Raw genomic sequence first — 20,476 nt, 5'->3', positions numbered from 1 at the left:
AGAAGAAGATAATTTCACATCAATGCCTGGACATTTCTTGAGCACCTATTATGTAGGAGGCACTCTCTTCTTCCTTCATTTGTACTGTAATATCTGTCTAGCATTAGCTTGTAATATTAGAAATAAGCAGGAGATAGAAAGTGAATGATTACTCTGTTTATAAGATAAATCAACATACTGAAACTGCAGAGCTGAAAAAGAAGTTATCTGACTATGATCTTTCAAAAAACTTTATTTTAAAGGAAAAAAACTGGAGTTTCCCCTGCCTGAAATAGACTAACCCTGCTAAACCATGAATCTTCTCAGATTCAAAGTTTCCTCCATGGTGCGATCCCTCCCCCAGGATGGGATTGGTCCATTCAAGACCAATCCCACACCAGGAAGTAGGGGGGAGGGACCACTGCGACATGCTAGGGGATGCAGTTCCCCCCACCACAATATTTTAAAACCCACAAAACATACTAGTCATATCATATTCAAGCTTAAAACTTCTAGGAAATACAAATTAAAATTTTCTAACAGTATTCAAAATATGAACATTTAACAACCACTTTCTTTTTTAGCCATAATAATTTTATATAGAATTAACCATAATATGACACAGAACACATAGAGTCCCATTACTTACATAGCTGTGGCTTTTGAGGTAACCTGATGGGCCGTGTGTGAAAACTTTATCTCCTTCCAAACCAATTACTCTTTTACAGATATTTGATTTAGGGTCACTTGGACTTTTGGCAATTATAACATCACCTCTGAAAAGAAAAATTAAGAAAAATGCCACTATGATTATCAAATATCATTTCTAAAGCACATATATGTTGATGGTGCTATTTACCAGTACTCTACAAAACAAGAGAAATACATCTTATACATTATGCTCTAATACATGATACATTTACTTAGTAGTGTGTTATAATAAACCTAGCATTTACATAGCTCTCTTTAAGGCAAAGCTCTTTACAAATATTATTTCATTTGATCTTTACAACCTTGGCAAGTAGGTGCTATTATTATTCACATTTTTTGGTTGAGGAAACTGAAGCAGGTTGTGATTAAGTGACTTGCTCTGAGACATATAATCAATAAGCATCAGAATCCAGATTCAAAGACAAGTCTTCCTGATTTCAGGTCTAGTACTCTATCCACTGCACCACCTAGCTCTCATTTGATCTTCATAAACCTCAACCTGGAAGGTAAGCAAGTATTATTTTTTTTTTCCATTTCCCAGTCTATATGAACAGACTCAGAAGGAAAAATTACTTTCTCAGGACATATGCCCAATAAATGGTAGATTTGGGACAAGCACCCAGGTCTTCTCACCTCTAATCCAACTTCTTTCTATTATCCTAGATATAATGATATGATCATACATGTAAAAATCAGAAGATGTCAATTAATGAGGTAGCAAAGGCACAACTAGAACCTCCTACATCTATGCATTCTATGATCTATTTCTCCCATTTCTGGGAGCTACCACCTTCATAGTAAGTTATAGAACTAAACTATAGAAAAACCACCTATTATAAAACTAAAAATTAATTAGGTAAAATTAATCATACTACTATCTAGTAAACAGTGTTACTACTATGAATTGATAAAATAATTAGAAGGATCATCTTTGCCTTCAAGGAAGTTAGAGTGGCCATATTTATGCTGAATATTTAGGTCTGTTTGTAAGACAATACGATAGATAATTTCATTCACTGAAGAAAGAAATGGCACTGTATTTAATTCAAAATTCAAAAATTCAATTAAAAAATGTTGCTGAGTGTTTTCTATGTCCCTTACAGCTATGAAATTCTTTGCCATACCCCTTCCCCAAAGGTATGTATAAACATGATTGGGAGAGTAATATAAGAAAAAAATTCAAGCATAATAAAAGAGAAACTATTAACTACCCAAATTGTGGCCCAGATAATTGTATATTATATTAAAAACAAAAAATTAAAAACAAAATATTATTAATGAGAGGCAATATAGGGTTGTAGGTGGAAAGGGGCCTTGAAATCCAAAGTCTGGAGACTGAATTATACCACAGTTTCCAGCTATGGGTGATCAAAAGAACATTGTCAAATTTCTCAGAACCTTGATTCTGTCTTGTGTAAAATGAGGATAATAATTGCAGTATCTATTCCATAAACTTATGAGGGCCAAATGACTATGGCAAGAGCCTTGGAAATATTAAAGTACTATATAAATATGAGATATCATTGCCACTTCCATTATTGGAAATTATGAATGAAAAATCTGTGTGAGTCAGAAGAATATTAGGCAACTTCATGGGAGAGGTAGCATGTAAGGTAGAGACTGAAGGTCAGTTAAGACTTACACAGGTGAAGATGAATGGGGGACACATAAAAACAGTATTTGTGCATGTATCTGTTTATGTATATATTTATACATATTTATATGCATGAATAATACATAATATCTATGAAATGCTGACATTTAAAATACCATAAGGACATATATATATGTAATATATATATATATACACAAATACAAACATATTTATATAAAATATTAATTCTACTATCACAATGGAATTCTCTGCCTACACTGGACACTTGTATTCTCTCTATGTGGAACTGAAATCCTCATGCTAAAAAAAAAAATGCAAGTGAATCACCTACATAAAAGTAAAAATGGCCATTAAAATGACATGGGGAATCTCTAAATGTAGTAGAAAAAAAACACAAAAAAATTTGTATCTTATCAATGAAATTATTTAAATGTTAACCCATAAACAAGAAATATGCTTTTAAAAAGCAATTAGATCCTCCTGATTAATGAATAAAATTGAAAATAAATTAAAATAAAATTTTAAAAAGCAATTAGATCTATATAAAAATAAAGGGTTGCCTCAGTAGTCAGTGAGTTCTTGTTCTTAGAATTCTTCAAGCAGAGTCCAGATGATCATTTACTAGGGAGGTCATAATAGCCTAAAGAGCTTTGTGATCCTTCCTTCATTATTATCTTTAGAAATTTCTTATTTTTAAATTCCATAAATGAAATTTACCTTTGGATTGCATAAAAATGTCGGCTAAGATTTTCTGCAAAGACAATGTCACAATTCTGGATTGTAGGTTCCATTGATGGTCCAGAACACTATAAAAAGATGATTTTATAATTTGTTAAACATTTCTACTTAACCTAAAATTTAAAAGTCTTTTAAAGAAACAACACCACCCCCCCAAGATCTGGCTATTCATTATTTTGACTCAAAATAATTCTTAAGGGAACACATTAGATACATACTTATAATTCAATTCAACATTTATTATGTGTTTACTATGTGTTGGCCACTGGGGATACAGAAAGAAAAGGATAATATTTGACATCAAGAATATTCCATTCTATTGGGGGAAACAATCACTACATGGAAATAAATACAAAGTAATTTGTAGGAGGGAAACCTATAGATAGAGATTAGAAAAGGCTCCATGTAAAAAGTGGCACATATTTCAGGTTTTAATGGAAATGAGGATTTTCAGAGCAGAAGTAAAGAATAAGAAGGGGTTTATGCTAAAGAACAGAGCCAAATGATGGAGGGGAAAATCATGTATAAAGGAGTTTTGGCTAGACTATGGTAGAGAAAAGTGAGTAATACCTCACAAGCCTAGAAAGGCAAGTAGGGTCCAGGATGTGAATTGTTTTTAATATGGCAGTCTGCATTTTACCCAAGAGGCAACAGGGAGCCACTGGAGTTTTCTGAGGAGGAGATGGACAAGGGCAGACCTATGATTTAAGAATGTCCACTCTGGCAGCTCTGTAGAGGATGGATCAAAAAGAGAAGAGGCTTGAGCCAGAAACATCAAAAAAGAGGGCTTCCAATAAACCAGATAAAGAGTGCCTGAACCAGAATAATAAGTGGAATGAATAAATAGAGAGAAAAGAAGAGATGGAACAAGTGATATAAAAATTGAAAACTGATTGGATATGAGGTGAAATGGACCTGAAGATACCATGAGAAAAAAACCAGACAATTCCTACCCTCAGGAATCTTATAATCTTAAAAATTAAACTCATAAACTATGTATATGCAAAATATTGAAATATTTCTATTATCTCATTCATGATGATGTTCTCCCTAAATATTAAATTAATTGAGACTGAAACTCATCCACACCCAACCTTCTGTGTGACCCTTGTCCACATTCTGCCACAATTTCACTACAGAGGAGATACTTAGTGTGCTTTCTCCTCATATCACAAGAAAACCAGCAGCATATAACAGAAGTCTTCATTCTCTCCTGGGATGATCTGATCATCTTTTGTGTTCATATGTTTATTTAAAGACATTGTTTACTCCTGTTCTTCATGGGCCTTTGTGTGTCACATGCTTCAGTCTCTTCCTCCTGGCCATATGCCTCTACAGTGCCATTAGTGTGACCCACTTTTAGTTCTTGGAGATTGTGGTATTCTGATTCCAATAATGCAATGAAAGTGGGAACACACTGGTAATAAAAAAAAAAAAGAAGCTTTTGTTTCTAGAAGACTGGGGTCACTAAAAGAGCTTTACAATTCCCTGAGGACAGTTTAGTTTGCTCTCTTCCTATTAATTTCTTGGTTAAATGGAGGAACATCTAAAGGAGTGTGTCATCTACAAAGTATCCCCTCTCTGACCTGGATCTCCTCTATTATAATGGTAAACACCTTTGGTGAGCATCTCTTTGTTTTATGCCACTTGAACATTAATGATCAAAAGACTGTCAAAAAGCTAGGCTATAGCTTTCATGGGATCAGGAATGACTTTAAGATCTGCATGGGAGACCCTTTGTGGGAAGAGAGCCTTTAAGGTGATATTTTGCTCTCAATCCACTGAGCCACCAGCTGCCCCCCATCCTTCCATTTAAATAGAGCATTCATTAACTACTGGACAAAGACAAAGACCAGAATACTAATAACTAAGTTGAACTTTAACATTTCTACTACATGGCCACTATAACTACAATAGTGGAAAGCCATTTTATAATTTTCTTGTTTCTCTCCTGGATCCACATAGCCAAAACTGATTTTAAATTAACTGTTCTTCAGAAAAAAGACTCAGTCTGTTTCTTGCCTGGATTACCCACAGATAAGTAAACCTGAAGTATATACAAACACAAAAAGTAATTTTAAGAAGAACAGAACAATAATGACCAAGGGAATCACAAAATGTCTTGCATAGGAAGTGGCACCTGACCTATGTTGTGAAGGAAGGAATTCAAAGAGATGGAAGTTAGAAGTGAGAAGACTTTGTTCCAGACATGGCAGTCACCCTGCTTAAAGGGACGAAGTCAGGAAATGGAATATAACAAAGAAGCAACAGCTGGTAAACTAGTCTCTGGAATGGAGAATAATATTAAATAAGACTAAGAAGGCTGATGAGAGTCAGATTATGAAGGGCTTTTAAAGTCAGGCTAAATGCTACCCACATCCAGAGAAAGAACTGTAGGAGTAGAAAGGCAGAAGAAAAATATATGATCTATAATGTGGTTCTATGGGCATATGATTGGGGATTTTGACTTTAAATGATCACTCCATTGCAAATGTTAATAGTATGGAAATAGGTTTTGAACAATGATACATGTAAAACCCAATGGAATTGCTTATCAAGTCAGGGAGTGGGGAGGGAAGAGGGAAGGGAAAGAAAGGAATCATGTAATCATGGAAAAATATTCTAAATTAATTAAATAAAAACTAATAAAATAAAATCAGACTAAGGATTTTTTTATCCTATGTAAAATTGAGATTTGAACTCTGGACTCCATTCCCCAGGAGTCCTTGCTAGCCCCCAGAGTGCTTTGTAATCACACTGAGGGTCTCTTTTGGACTTCCGTTTTGGAGCAGAGATGTGGCTCTTCCATGATGTGAGATTATCTTGTCTAGGCCTCTCTGGCCTAGGCACGTGTTTCTTATCCTGTATTTTCTTTAATCCTTAATCTTTAATAAACCTCATAAAAATATAATACTCCTTGCAGAGAGAAACTAATTTCTACCTGCCTTAGTCTCCCCTAAATTTTAATCTTTACACCTAAAAGAAATATGGAGACAATGAGGATTCTTTATAAGAAAGTCTCAGCTCACTAGATTTATGTTTTAAAAATATCAATTTGGCAGCTGTGAGGAAGATAAACTGGATAAGAAATAGACTGGAAGAAAAGAAGCCAATTTGAAGGCCATTGCAATGGTATAAATGAGATTATTACAACCTGAACTAAGATTGTAGTTATGGGAAGAAAAAAAAAACTGATGCAACAGATGTTGTGGCAGCAAAAAAAAAAAAAGAAATTTGGCATATGATTAGACATGGGAGAAGAGAGTGAAGAAGAGGGAAGATATGAGAATGATTCCAAGGTTGTGATCCTGAGAGACTAGGAAAATGGTGGTACCCTCAACATAAAGGAGAAATATTAAATAAGCATAGGTTTGGAGGGTAGATATAATGAATCTCATTTTGGAAATGATGGATTTGAGATGCCTATGACTAGGAATTTCCAACAGTCATTTGGTAATGTGGACCTACAATTTTAGGAGAGAGGAGAGTTGCAAATACAGATGTGAGAGTCATCTGCACAGATGATATTTGAACTTGTAAAGGCTGACAAGACCATGGTAAGAGGATGAAGAGAGAAAAGAAAAGAGCTGAGAACAGAATCTAGGAGGAGGCCAACATTTAGCAGGCAGAAGCAGGAGGACGCTTCTGCAAAGAAGTCTGAGCACAGACAGACCGGATAACCTGGAGAGATCAAAATCATGGAAGTCAAGAAAGTAACTAGGAAAAGGTGGTCAACAATCTCCAAAGGTGCAGAGGTCAAGTAAAATAATAGCTAAGAAGAGAAGGAAGAATAATTCATTCTTCCTAACCTTACAGAGATACGTTTCAGCTGAGTAGTGAGAGCACATGCCAGATTGTCAAGAACTGAAAAGTGAATAAAACATGAAACAATGTAGGCAATAAATATAAATGACCATTTAGGGAATTCGACTACGGTTATAGCAAGATTAAATAAATGTGTGGTTTTTTTTTTAAACCCTTACCTTCTGTCTTGGAGTCAATACTGTGTATTGGCTCCAAGGCAGAAGAGTGGTAAGGGCTAGGCAATGGGGGTCAAGTGACTTTGCCCAGGGTCACACAGCTGGGAAGTGTCTGAGGCCAGATTTTGAACCCAGGACCTCCCGTCTCTAAGGCTAGCTCTCAATCCACTGAGCTACCCAGCTGCCCCCTGTTTTGGTTTTTTAAACCCTTACCTTCAATCTTAGAATCAGTACTGTGTACTGGTTTCCATGCAGAAGAGTAGTAAGGGCTAGAAAATGTGAAGATAGAATTAACTCTCCCTTTGTCTATTAATCAACTCAAGAATTTAGCTACTTAGTAGTTAGCTAACTACTTAAGAGAGCTCACAAATAACTTGCTAGTTCATACCCCCAAAGGCCATAAACACTGCCCCATAAACACTGCCCCACCTTGGGCAATGCTAGGTAAATTGGGAGACTGCAATTGGTTCCTGTAAAGAGAGGGAGAATGTTTTTAAAGGATGCACGAGACTAAGGTAGATTGTAGATAGCAGGAAAAGAGCTATTAAAATAATAATAATAATAAAAGACTGAAAATGTACATGATGATTGAAGGGACAAACTCAAAGCAATGGAAGGAAATAGGATGCAAGACAAGATAGAGAGATAGTTTTAATAAGAAAGGCCAACTCTATCAAAATTGGGAGCACAGCAGGATAGACTTGGGGATGATGAACAGGGCATTCAAAATATGAAATAGTGGAGGAAAAAAAGATCTGGAGGGTTTGCCTGTCTTCTCAGTAAAAGAGGAAGCAAGAGCTACTACTGCTGGGAAAAAGAAGAGAGCAAGGGAGTGAGCTTTCAGAAACACAAAGTTTATAACAACCTCAGTAAAGAGAGTAAAGCTATTCAGAAAGATGTACAGAGGGTGATCCCAGGCAGCTAAGATTAGATAACAGAAATCTGTTATGAAACTAATCTACCTATGAATGATAGACTGGTGACAACCCAAGTATGTCTGGTAGCAAGAGAAAGGACTGACAGGTTTAAAGAGAGGGTTAATATGGTCACCCCTAGAGTCAGGCTGATAATGAGAGCAGAGTGAAGCTACCTAGAAAACAGAGAGTAGGACAATGCCTAGCAGTCACAGTGAAGTGGTTTAGGAGTAGATCAGAAGAGACAGACAGGCTGGAAATGGTGATCAGAAGGAGTTCTGAACCTCAATATCATGGAAGTAGGGCAGTTCCAGGGCTGGTAAGATGAAGGGCATGCACATTCCCATACATGACTAAATTAAAGTAAAAGTTCCCATTATAGGTTTTGGGGAACTTGATGAATTAGAAGATCTGGGTGTGTGAGGGAATACTGACATGTTCATTAAATCATCAAGCAATTGGGATAGGGAGGAATAGATTAGGTCAGGTTCCAAACTACCTGAAAAAGGACTCCTACATGGAAGTGGGTAGATGACTCCATAAAGGAACCAAGTGACAAAGATGGATATATAAATGAATCTGAAAGGAGAGGTTGCTTAGTAATAGTGACAACATATGGTACAGAAATGGCTGAAAAAAGATACGCATCTGTAAATTTCTTTGTCACAAAATGGTAGAAAAATTGTTTGATCAATACAGATTGTAATTAAGGCAAACTATCAGGATTGGGAACGTGTCCCTAACTATAAAATAATACTAGACAATATAATCATGCCCTTATGCCTATCAGAAACATAATTCTAAGCTTAATGGGATAATGGACTTGACAGTATAGAAAATCTTACTCAGTCAAATCTTTATATGACCCTAGAATTTAAGAATATTTTGCATTTCAAACGATATGATTTGTGGCCAACTAATAAAAGCCTAGATATAGATCTTTTACCAAAATTTAAATGTTTACTAGTGTGACTATCATTGAATATTCAAAACTCACCATAACAACACCACCGACATATTCAAAGGCACAATGAGCTATACAGCCATATTGAAGAGTATAGCCAAGAAGTCGAAAGGTTTTTCCCATAATACTTCGAAGCATAGTTCTATGCAGATTCGGACACCACTGGCCTGAGGATAAATTTTTAAAAGTAAAATAATCAATGATTAAAAACTCATTGTCAACATGCAACATTTAAAAATGAATATATTTTTGAAAAAAAAATCAATTCTAAGAGAGAAAGTAAGGACTTAAATATCATTAGAATCTCTATTAGAAATTAATCAGTCTATCAGTAAGTCCCTTTAGGCCTGTTCCATGGCCAAGCACTATACAAAATATTGGGATATAAGACAACAGCAAAACAATCTTTGCTCTCAAGAGATTTACATTTTAACAGGAGAAAATGTATCTATTTACATTTTTATACAAATATATACAAAGTAAATAGCCCCAGGGGAAATGGACTAGCATTTATATATAATTTTCAGGCTTTCAAAGCATGAAATATATATATATATGTATATATATATATGTGTGTGTGTGTGTGTGTGTATATATATATATGTGTGTGTGTGTGTGTGTGTGTGTGTATATATATATATATATATACCATATATATCTTATGTATCACATTTAATCCTCAAAATAACCCTGTGAGGCAAGTACTATTATATATTTTCATTCTAAAGATGAGAACAAATTAAATGACTTCTATAGGGTCAAAAGGCGCAAAAGAGTCTATGTTGGGCTTTAAGATTCAGGTCCTTCTGTCTCTATGTTCATCACTCTTTACCTGCTTTGCCACTAAGCAAAGTAGCATACACATATTTAATCAGAGATCTTGTGAGGAAAATGTCTTAACTGAAAGAGATTAATGGAAAATGAAGAAATCACAAAAGGTTGATAAGATATTTTAGAGCATTTGGAAGATCCTGGTATTCTTCAAAGTATACTCTACTGTTTAATGGATCATTTATTCTACCCTATAGCTTAAAAAATAACTTGTGGAGTAGACAATGGAGTAGTAAAGTAGCTCCTCAAAGAATCAAATTCCCCCTTAATGAAATATTGGTGTTTATCCTTAACAGTTATAAAAAAGTGCATGAAATATTCTGAGGAGTTTGCCTTAGCATACTAGTTGGAAAACTGGACTAAAGAATTCTGATAAGAAAGAACAATGGTAGTTATCTATAGAATTTTCTACAGATGCACAGACAAATCCCTACTAAGGACAGGGAGTTGTAAGAGAGAACAAAGGTATATCTGCCCTGGTACTGCAAGAAAAACATTAGGAACACTGATGCTCAGAATGAGATGAGTCAGGTTAAGAAAGTGAAGGACAATGAAAAGCTGCTTTAGGGTTGGTTTATTTCTTTGTTTTACTTCTTTGGGCCAAACGGGTGAAGCAAAGAAGAAATAAGACCTTACTGGAAGGAAAGAGGGGACATGGGATGGGATATGGGACAGAGGAAAGAAAGAATTGCTGCTCAATTCATATTTTGTTTCTATTTTCTTGGCCAGGGAGGATAGTCTTTGGACTAAATGACTGCTAGGGAGGTGAAAATGAATTCAGTAAATATACAACCAAAAAAGTATCCAGCAATCTATGCTAGATTTAAGTTACCCAGTCCACACGAACTAGATATCTGAATATTGAAGGAACTGGAAGATGCAGTAGCTGAGAGAGATTGTGGAGAAAGGCAACTACTTACATTTCAAATAAAATGAGAGAGAATATTCTGCAAATTATGAACCAGTGAGGCTGAATTTGATTCCTGGAAAAAGTCAGAACCTGTAATTTAAAGGGATGGTTACTGATCATCGAAAAAAGGAATCAGTGATCACAAAGAACCAATATGTCATCATCAAAAAATGATCAGGCCAAAATAACAATGAAATTCATTTGGAAGAACAAAAGATCTAGAATTTCAAGGGAAATAATGAGAAAGCATTAATATGCATAATAAATACATCATTTGTAGGTCATAATGCAATAAAAAGTATATTTTATAAAGGACCATTAAGAAGAATTATAAACTGGATACTTAAAAAATAATTCTAAATAACTGGCAAGTCAAAAAACAAATTATAGAACAGAATATTTCATCAAAAATGACAATAATCAAATAACAACATAAAAAATTATGGGATTCAGCTAAAACAATTCTGGAGGGAAATAGTATTAAGTCTTTTCATCAACAAAAGAGTAAAAAAACCAATCAACAAAAATGTCATGCAATTAAAAGAACAAGCAAATCAAAACAACTGAAAAGATATATAAATAATGAAAATTAAAGAAAAAACTTAGCCAACAAAGAAAAAAGACTACTGAACCAAAAAATAAAACTGGGAGCTATTAAAAAGAAACACTAACAAAATAGCCAACATAACTTAAAGAAAGAAAATACAAACTATCCATATCAAAAATGAAAAAAAAAGTAGTACTTACAACACATAAATAAGAAATATAAGAAATTACCTGAGACTACTTTGCCCAATCATATTTAACAAAACTGATAATTTAGGGAATTAGGTGAGTACTTACAGAAATATAAAATACCCAGACTGAAAAAAAAAAAGAAAAAAGAAATGAACCACTCAATCGACTACCAGGAAAATGGATTCCGGGGGGGCCAGGCAGATTAATTAATTCTATCAAAAGCTGAAAAAAGTTAGTTCCAACACCACATAAATGGCAATAACATGAGAAGACACTGTAAGAATTTAAATTTAGGTTTTATGCTAAATATGAGAATTCTAAAGCAATATTGTGGTCTCAGGCTTAAAAGTATTATAGCTTAAGTCAAAATGACTTTTAGCAGCTTTATTTACAAAGAGGTGGAAAAAATCAAAGTGGGAAAATGTAGGTAAAGAGATAGAAAGTATTGCCTAGCTACCAATACCCTAATTTAATCCTAATGTTTCCAGACTGTAAATGTGAATCCAAAAGCAAATCTCACCAGAATCCAAAGTCCTAATTAGGAAACTGAAATCCAAAGAGCCAGGAGATGCTGAAGAATCCACCAAGAACTTTCAGTGCACAGGAGGCTAAGACCACCAAGAATCTCACCAGAACTGACACTGAAGGGAGTGTCCCACCGAAGCACCAACAAGCAGAGAGGGTCTCCTCACCAAAGAACTAAGAAAGGAATCACCCTACTCACCACCAAAGGATCGAAGAAAAGAGTCTCCTTCTCCAGTCCAGTTATCAGTACAGAGAGTGATTGAATCCTTGAGCTGGCCTTTTTAAAGCAGTTTTCTCAGGTCACTTCCTGTCGCTCCCCCACTTTACAGGAACTAATTAGTCTTTCAATTTGCCCAGCACTGCCCAAGGAGGGGGGGCAGTGACCTTTGGAGTTGTGAGCTTATCCTAGTAAGTGACTCATGAACTCTCTTAGTGTCAAGTAGAGGTACTTTAAGTTCTTGATTTTTAGCTAAAAATTGACAAGGGGAGAATAAAACCTATCTTTATAACACCTTTCCAATTTCTTTCTAGGATACAAATATGACCTTGATACTAAAACTGAGATTAAAAGAAGTGAAAGAAAACTACAGATCAATATACCTAAAGAATATTCATGAAAAATTTTGAAATAAAATATTTCTCAAGTAGGCTCTAACAATATATTGGAAATATTACACACTATGACCAGCAATTTTATACCAAGAATGCTGTTGGTTCAACTTTGAAAAGACCATCAATATAATAAATCATGTTAATAATATGAATAATGAGAACATATGAATCTATCAATAGATGTTACAAAGATGTTTTATAAAATCCAACTGTTTTTATTAAAAATTCTAGAAATCATAGGAATGCATGTATTGATTCAGCCCTAGCTGACCTTCCAATCTCACATAACCAACTGAAAAAGAAAACTCCCTTATCCCTTATCCTTACACAACTGTCTATTGGGTATCTTGAATTGGATGTTCTGTTGACATCTTAAACTCAACATGTTCAAAATTTAACTCATTATCTTCCACTCTAATCTCTCCTTCCTTCCTAACTTCCCTATCAGTCAAAGGCACCACCCCTCTTCCTATCATTCAGGCTCAAAACCTAGGTATCCTCCTCAGCTCCTTGATCTACTTACTACTCACCATACCTCTTTATCCAATTTATAGCCAAGTCCTTTCAATTCTACCTTCACAGAATCTCTCCTATATTCCATAGCCACCAACCCCACCCTCTTCTCTCATTTGACACTGTCATCACCCTGGTTCAGGCCTTCATCACTTCACATATGAACAATTGCAATATAGTATTCTACATGACCTCCCCGCCTCAAATCTGTCCTCACTCCAGCTGTCAAAGTGATCTTCCTAAAGTGCAATGACTATATCACCCCTCTGCCTCACAGTCAAATCCAGCAATTCTCTATCACCTCTAAGATCAAATAGAAAATTATCTGGTGTCTGAAGTCCTTCATAAGCTGGCCCCAACCCCTAATTTTCCATCTTCTTATCCCTACTTACCCCTCACATACTCTTGATCCAGGAATACTGATTTCTTTACTGTTCCTCACATAAAACACTCCATTTCTCAATTCCAGGGATTTTTGCTGGCTATTTCCCCATGCTTATTTTTTTGGCCTCCTGGCTGCTCTGACTTCCTTCAAGTCCCAGCTAAAATCACAAATTAAGTAGGAAGTCTTGCCAGTCCTCCTTAATTCTTAGGCCCTTCCTTTTTTGATCATTTAAAATTTCTCCTGTACTATATATAGGAGTTCCCATGTTGTTTCCCACATTAGTCTACAGGCGACAGAGACTGTCTTTGGTTTTTCTTCAAAATTCCAGCACTTAGTACAAGGTCTAGTTGACTTCTTTTTGAAACAATAAAAGTTATTAAATCCTAGAAGAAATGTCATACATAAATAGGAAAATAGTTAAAGGTCCTTTCAAATAAGATCAAAGGCAAATCAAGCATGGGCAGCTAAGTGACACAGTAAATACAGTACCAGCCTGGAGTCAGGAAGATTTATCTTTCTGAGTTCAAATCTGATCTGGGTAGCTGGGTAATTAATTAAAATTGTCCATATAGTTTTATCTGATCCTTTCTATGATCTATCTACCATGAACGCTTTCCCTATTTATGGATATGAAATGTAACTTCTTCCTTGATCTTCTTATTTGTTTATGATGTGACACTTTATATCTATGTCATTTATCAATCTGGATCTTATCTTGGTATAGTTGCCTCAGATAATGCTTCAGCTTCATCATCAAAAAAATGAGCTAGAAAAGGAAACAGCAAACTACTCCAGTATATCTGTCAAGAAAATTCCAAATTGGTTTAAGAAGAGTTGTAACAACTGAAAAACTATTGAACAAAAAAGCAAGGATACCTACAATCACCATTACTTTATAAGTGATAGAAATATTGGGTACAAGAAGACATGAGAAAGAGATTAAAGAAAAAGCATAGGAAAAGAGTAAATAAATTCAAAACTTTTGTAGATGATATGATAATATACTTAGAGAACACCAGAGTCAACTAAGAATGACCTGAAATGAACATTTCAACAAAGTTGTATGACATAATAAATCAAAATAAATTATCAACATTCCCCTATTTAAGCAATAAATCCTAGCAAAAAGTGCTAGAAAGAAAAAACTCAATTCAAAATACCTAAATAAACAATAATGTGTATAATATATAATACATCCATCAAGATTCACACAGGTAGGATGTGAATCAAATTATAAAAAACTATTTGTAGAAGTAAAGATAGGACTAAATAATTGAAGAAACAATTACTGCTCATGAGTAGATCAAGTCAACATGATAAAAATTGCAATACAACCTAAATGAACTTACTTATGCATAATTTACTAAATCAAATTCCTAAAAGAATAACAGAATTGGGAAAAAATAATTAAATTTATATTGAGGCACAAAAGATCAGAATAATAATAAAAAAATGAGATCTATCAGAACTAGATCTCAAACTAGATTGCAAACTACAATATAAATGGTAAAAGGGTAAAATCACTGAAAAAATTCTGATATCCAAATTTAAAAGAAGTTTGATAAAAATATACATAAATATGAAAAAACATGCCCTATTTGATAAGTTGCCAAAGAATAGGATTAGTTATTAAAAGATAAATTATAACCAATAAAAGGCCTCATGAAAATATAATCCAAATCATAAATGGTAAGAAAAGTTAAAGTTAAAATAATTGAAGTCCATCTAATGAAAAGATAGAAATTGGAAAAAGTCAAAGATAGGAACTGAAAATATTAGAAGGCTAAGAGTAGAGTGGTAAATTGGTGAACTTCTAAAGGCATCATGGAGTTGTGCAAACCTCCCTTCCCACCCCCCACCCCCCACCCAACACATACACACACCCCAAAGCATTCAAAGTAGTTCCATTTGTGGCAATAAAGACCTGGAAATAAAGTAGACGTGTACCTATCGACTGTCTGACTCTTCAAGACACCATGGGAAATAGCATGTCAATGCCATCCATTGAGTCTTCTGGAAAAGTTATTGGAATAGTTTGCCATTTCCTCCTCCAGTGAATTCAGGCAAGCAGAAGTCAAGTGGCTTGCAAAGGGTCACACAGTTAGTAAGCCCAGATTGAACTCAGGTCTTCCTGATTCCATGTCCAGTGTGCTCTATCCACTGAAAATGTTAGCTTTTCTCCTACTTAGATTTTTAGCAAAGTATTTGATAAATTAACTAATGTGGTAAAATAATTTCTTATGAAAAAGATGTAAAGATGCAGGTTTGATATACAATTAAATAGATGTTATAGATAACAGACATCCAAAAGTGTGTCATATAATGAAAATGGTTAGTAAATACTACTTAAGTCCTACTTAGCTACCGAAAACTGTACTTATTAAATGATCCCTTAAACCTAATTTACTTCCATCATTGATTAATTTAATCTTCATTCAAAATCACATAACTTTCTATGGCCATCTAGTCCAATTCATAACCATTAAAATACATACCTAATAATTACTGACTTTAAAGATCCCCAAAGAAGGGTAACTCTTGTTACTACCTCTTGTATCACCTCTTGAGACTGCCCATTCTACTTCTAGACAACAATAATTGCTAGGAAATTTTTTCTGGCATCAGGTCTAAATTTACTCCTTTACAACTTCCACTTATTGCTATAGGTTCTGCCCTCTAGGATCAAACAGGATAAGTCCAATCCCTCTTCCAAATGACAAATCTTCAAGAACTTGAACTATCCGATAGATAGTCATTGAAATTATATTATATGCTAGATACTGTAAGGATCACAAAGGTGAAAAAGACATGCATATAACCTGTCCTGTTCTCTAAGAAATTTACAATCTGCTTGGTTTTAAAAGAAACCAACAATGTATCAAATAGAGATGTCTTAATGTACTTCAAGCAATATAATTCTAGGTTAAAACAATATATGAAAACTTTTTTATTAAGTAAAAAATAATTAGAAAAATAAAAACCCATTTAAAGTGAAAACCAAAATATACCACACCGCAAACAATATTATCATATTTTAAAATTTATGTAGGTTTTAAGATACTTTTCATATTCTGAAAGTGAACGTGGGAAGTATCAGAAAGGACTTAAGGGTTGACCAACAGAAAATGAACTTTGCCAAACTAAAATGAACATTTCTCTTAGCTAGGCTTCCCATGATTTCTCCTATATATGAATACTAGGCACTTTATTGTTTGAAGTATAAAAATGAAGAAAAAGGGTGAGGAAAAAAACCCTAAAGTTTAATTGAGATACCATCTCTGAGAATGATGGCATTTAACACCAAGAACAAGAAAATGGATATTGTATTTAGAAACTAAAATAGAGTACTTTTTTCCTGTTAGAAACAATGTATTAGTAGAGAATACATAAGCCACATGGCATTCATCATGAAAATACTATTAATACAGATGAAAAGCTGAAATTGGATTGTAAATCACTTAGTGCTTTGCCAAAATTCAAATCAGTCTGAGCTACTATACAATACTGTTTCCACTCAGCTAAAGACTACTTAAAAACAAAATGATGTTGTCTTTGTACTATCCAACATTATACAATAGTCCTGATTCATTGAGATGCCTTGTAATTAACTCCCAACTAGCACTCATTGCAACTATAAAGCCTTTTTACCCCTCAAACTTACACTCCCTCCTCACACCCACCAAATGTTTATAAGGAAACATTCTCATAAAATTATCAAACTGGCAGGTTAAAATAGAGCTTGATCTTTAAATAAAATAGAAAGTGCTGTTTAAATTACTTCTATCTTTAAGTTTTAGTAAGAGAGAATGCAACTTCTCCTTTGCAGAGATGAGAAAGTATGGTGTGAAACCCTGAAGATATTCTCAAACACAACTGATGGGTTGCTTAGTTTACTGAATTGCATTTTTCTTTCTTTGTGATTCTTTAATACAAAGGAAAGCTCTAAGGGGTAGAAAGGAAGGATCTATATTTGGAAGATAAATATTCAAATTATGAATCTTATGGACAGATTAGTGGTCGCAATAAGGCAGGAGAAAAATGTTCCTTATAAAAAATGGAGCATGAAGAAGATTCTCAAACTTCTTTGGATTTTCCTCCCTTAAAAGTAGATCCAACTCTCATGAAAAAGTAAAGGAATTTTTAAGACAAAGTATATCTGATCACCCTAGTAGACTACTTAACAGTTGTTGGAAAAGGAAGATTTATACTAAAACTGGTAAGAGGACAGCTGATGCCTGTCTTCCTTCCTTCCTTCCTTCCTTCCTTCCTTCCTTCCTTCCTTCCTTCCTTCCTTCCTTCCTTCCTTCCTTCCTTCCTTCCTTCCTTCCTTCCTTCCTTCCTTCTTTCCTTCCTTCCTTCCTTCCTTCCTTCCTTCCTTCCTTCCTTCCTTCCTTCCTTCCTTCCTTCCTTCCTTCCTTCCTTCCTTCCTTCCTTCCTTCCTTTCTGAATCAGAGTCCTATTCATAGTAATATCTGAACAAATATTTAGGTAGTTAGTCCTAATGTTATAAGACATTGCATAGAGAGCTCTGTGACTCTTCTGATGAGATCATAAGCCTGGTAGGAAGAGGTAAAATGGAGTAATTATCTTACAAAATTGAGGCATGAATGAAAGAACTGTTATGAAGGAAGGTAGGAAGGAAGGAAAGTAAGAAGAAGGAAGGAAGGAAGGAAGGAAGGAAGGAAGGAAGGAAGGAAGGAAGGAAGGAAGGAAGGAAGGAAGGAAGGAAGGAAGGAAGGAAGCAAGGAAGGAAGCAAGGAAGCAAGGAAGCAAGGAAGCAAGGAAGGAAAGAAGCAAGGAAGGAAGGAAGGAAGGAAGGAAGGGTGGAGGCTGGTAGTTATAGAATCTAATTCTCATCAGAAATAGTTTAAAGAGGAAATAATGTAATGTCTATATAACTTACACCGAAATAAGAGAGCTAGGAAAAGGGATAAGGGAGGGACACTTAGAAGGCATATGGATTAGGAAATCAGTGGTCAGAAGTAAATTAGACTTCTGAGGTTGAATAGGGTAAAAAGAGAGGGAGAAAAGGCTAAATAAACCATGAGAAAAATAAGATGGAAGGAAATAAACAACTAATAATTATAATTTTAAATATAAGTGGGATCCATAAAACAGAAATGGATAGCACTGAGTGAATAAACATAGACAAAGAAAAAACAAATTTATATCTTATACAAGTTGGCATACTTAGAAAACCCTACTATTGCTTTATAAAAAATAATGAAGGAGATGGTTTCAGAAAAAAACCTAGAAAGTCTTATATTAGCTGATACAGAATAAAATAAAGAGAACTTGGAGAACGACAAAAGACCATAAGTTCATGCACATGAATACTCTGCAGGCTAATAAGGGAGGTGGGAATGAGATTAGTACTTTCTACTAGTGCAGCCTCATTTTAAAACACGGTCAAAATGTTTATAAGAGATTCTCGCTTTTAAAGGGAAAAATAGGTTAAAATTGTGATAGGGAAATAATAGATTGTATGAAAAGCTACAAAAGCAAATTATATAATCTTCAGCCTCAATGACATCTGTCTGCAATACAATATGATGTTAACAGAAGATTAAGGAAAACGCCTATTTTTAAAATTTTCCCACACTGTGACTGTAGTGGGGATAAATCTGAGGTGGGGAGGCCATCCACAAAGCTATTGCAAATTGTCCAACTGTGAGGTAATGAGGGCCTAAACAAGAGTAATCGCAGTGTCAGAGAAGAGAAGAGGTAAAGGAGAGATGTGAAGATGGAATTGATCAAATTTGACAATGAATTGGATATGAAAGGAGGCAGTGGGAATTAGAAGGGAACGAAGAGTAGAAGATGAAACCTAGGTTTTAAATTTGGGTGACTGGGAAGATGGTGATGTCCTCAACAGTCATAGGGAAGTCAGGGGATGGGGGTGGAGAAGGGACATAATGAATTCCATTTCAAACTGATTTTTCCCAAGATCATAAATGGAATCTTTAAAATGTTTACATTTTTCATAGTGACTGATAACACAATACTGAGACCTAATCTTCCTTGGCTTTTCTTAACACTGATCTCTCTTGCTTCTCCTTCCTGAAAGATTCTACTTCTAAATTCCTTTGTTAGATCTTCACTCAAAACATATATACTAACTATTGGTATGGTATGGTAACCCACTCTGTTCTGAATGACCATCTATCTCTATACTGAGGATTCCCATATTTATAGAGCCAGCTGTAGCCATTGTTGAGCTCTATTTCCACATCACCAACTGCCTATTGGGCATCTTGAACCAGTATCTGATGGGTATTTCAAACTCACTATGTCTAAAACTGAGCTCATTATATTTTCCTTTGAATCTTCATTCTCACTCACCCTATATATCCAAATCTTGACTTTCTCTTTTGACACCATATCTCATACATATTTCTTTCTCTTAATTTACATTAACAACCCAATAATTCAAATACTTGCCATTTCTTGCCTGGATAATTGGATGGTTTCCTTAAAGATAGAGGGGTCTGAGGACTGAGGGGGGTTGGAGAGTTTTGGCTCTGAGTGGTTGGAGAGGTGCTCTGAGAAGCTTGCTCTGAAGGAAGCTGGAGGTGGAGGCCCCTGAGACTGTTTCTCCATTTTGGTCACATGAGTAATAGGGACTGATCTCCTTTCTGTGCCCCAGCTATCTAAGGGCTTGGGCCTTTTGGCCCAGCCTAAACAGAAAGGGTATTTAAGCCCTATTCCCTTCTCTTCCTTTCTCTCTCTCTCTCTCTCTCTCTCTCTCTCTCTCTCTCTCTCTCTAATTCCTTTCTTCCTCCTGTTTGTAATTAAACTCTATAAAAGGTTGACGGCTGACTTGAGTTTTCATTTAGGAATTACATATCTGAATTCCTTGGAGACCTTAAATTAATATATATCAGTCTTTTAAAGTGATTTCCTTGTCACAAATCTTTACCTATGAATGATTCTTCTAAATACTATAATAGTGAATATAATTTTTGAAAGTTACAAATAAGATTTTCCATATATTAATATAAACCATTTGATCTTATTAAAGCCCTTAAAGAAGAAAATTTAAATAAAAAAACATTTTCCCC

General features: G+C 34.8%; 1 protein-coding gene across 5 annotated transcripts in view; it reads right to left on the bottom strand.

Annotated features, from left to right (window-relative positions):
* Positions 1–20,476, bottom strand: part of IMMP1L (inner mitochondrial membrane peptidase subunit 1) — a 112,111-nt gene that overhangs the window by 23,333 nt on the left and 68,302 nt on the right. For 3 of the 5 annotated variants that reach the window (XM_001368462.4, XM_007497218.3, XM_056801982.1), the window contains 3 exons: positions 8,935–9,068; positions 3,023–3,111; positions 629–755 (listed from right to left, as the gene is read on the bottom strand). In XM_001368462.4, the coding sequence (XP_001368499.1) occupies positions 629–755; positions 3,023–3,111; positions 8,935–9,039 (321 nt within the window). In that variant the 5' untranslated portion in view covers positions 9,040–9,068. Of the gene's footprint in view, positions 1–628; positions 756–3,022; positions 3,112–8,934; positions 9,069–10,652; positions 10,733–20,476 lie in introns of all 5 variants that reach the window. The other 2 variants (XM_056801981.1, XM_007497219.3) reach the window with 1 other exon arrangement.

Source organism: Monodelphis domestica, chromosome 6, assembly GCF_027887165.1.
Source record: "Monodelphis domestica isolate mMonDom1 chromosome 6, mMonDom1.pri, whole genome shotgun sequence".
NCBI classification, from domain to species: Eukaryota; Metazoa; Chordata; class Mammalia; order Didelphimorphia; family Didelphidae; genus Monodelphis; species Monodelphis domestica.
The sequence above is the reverse complement of the archived record's forward strand: the minus strand, read 5'-3'. Positions and strand labels throughout refer to the sequence as shown.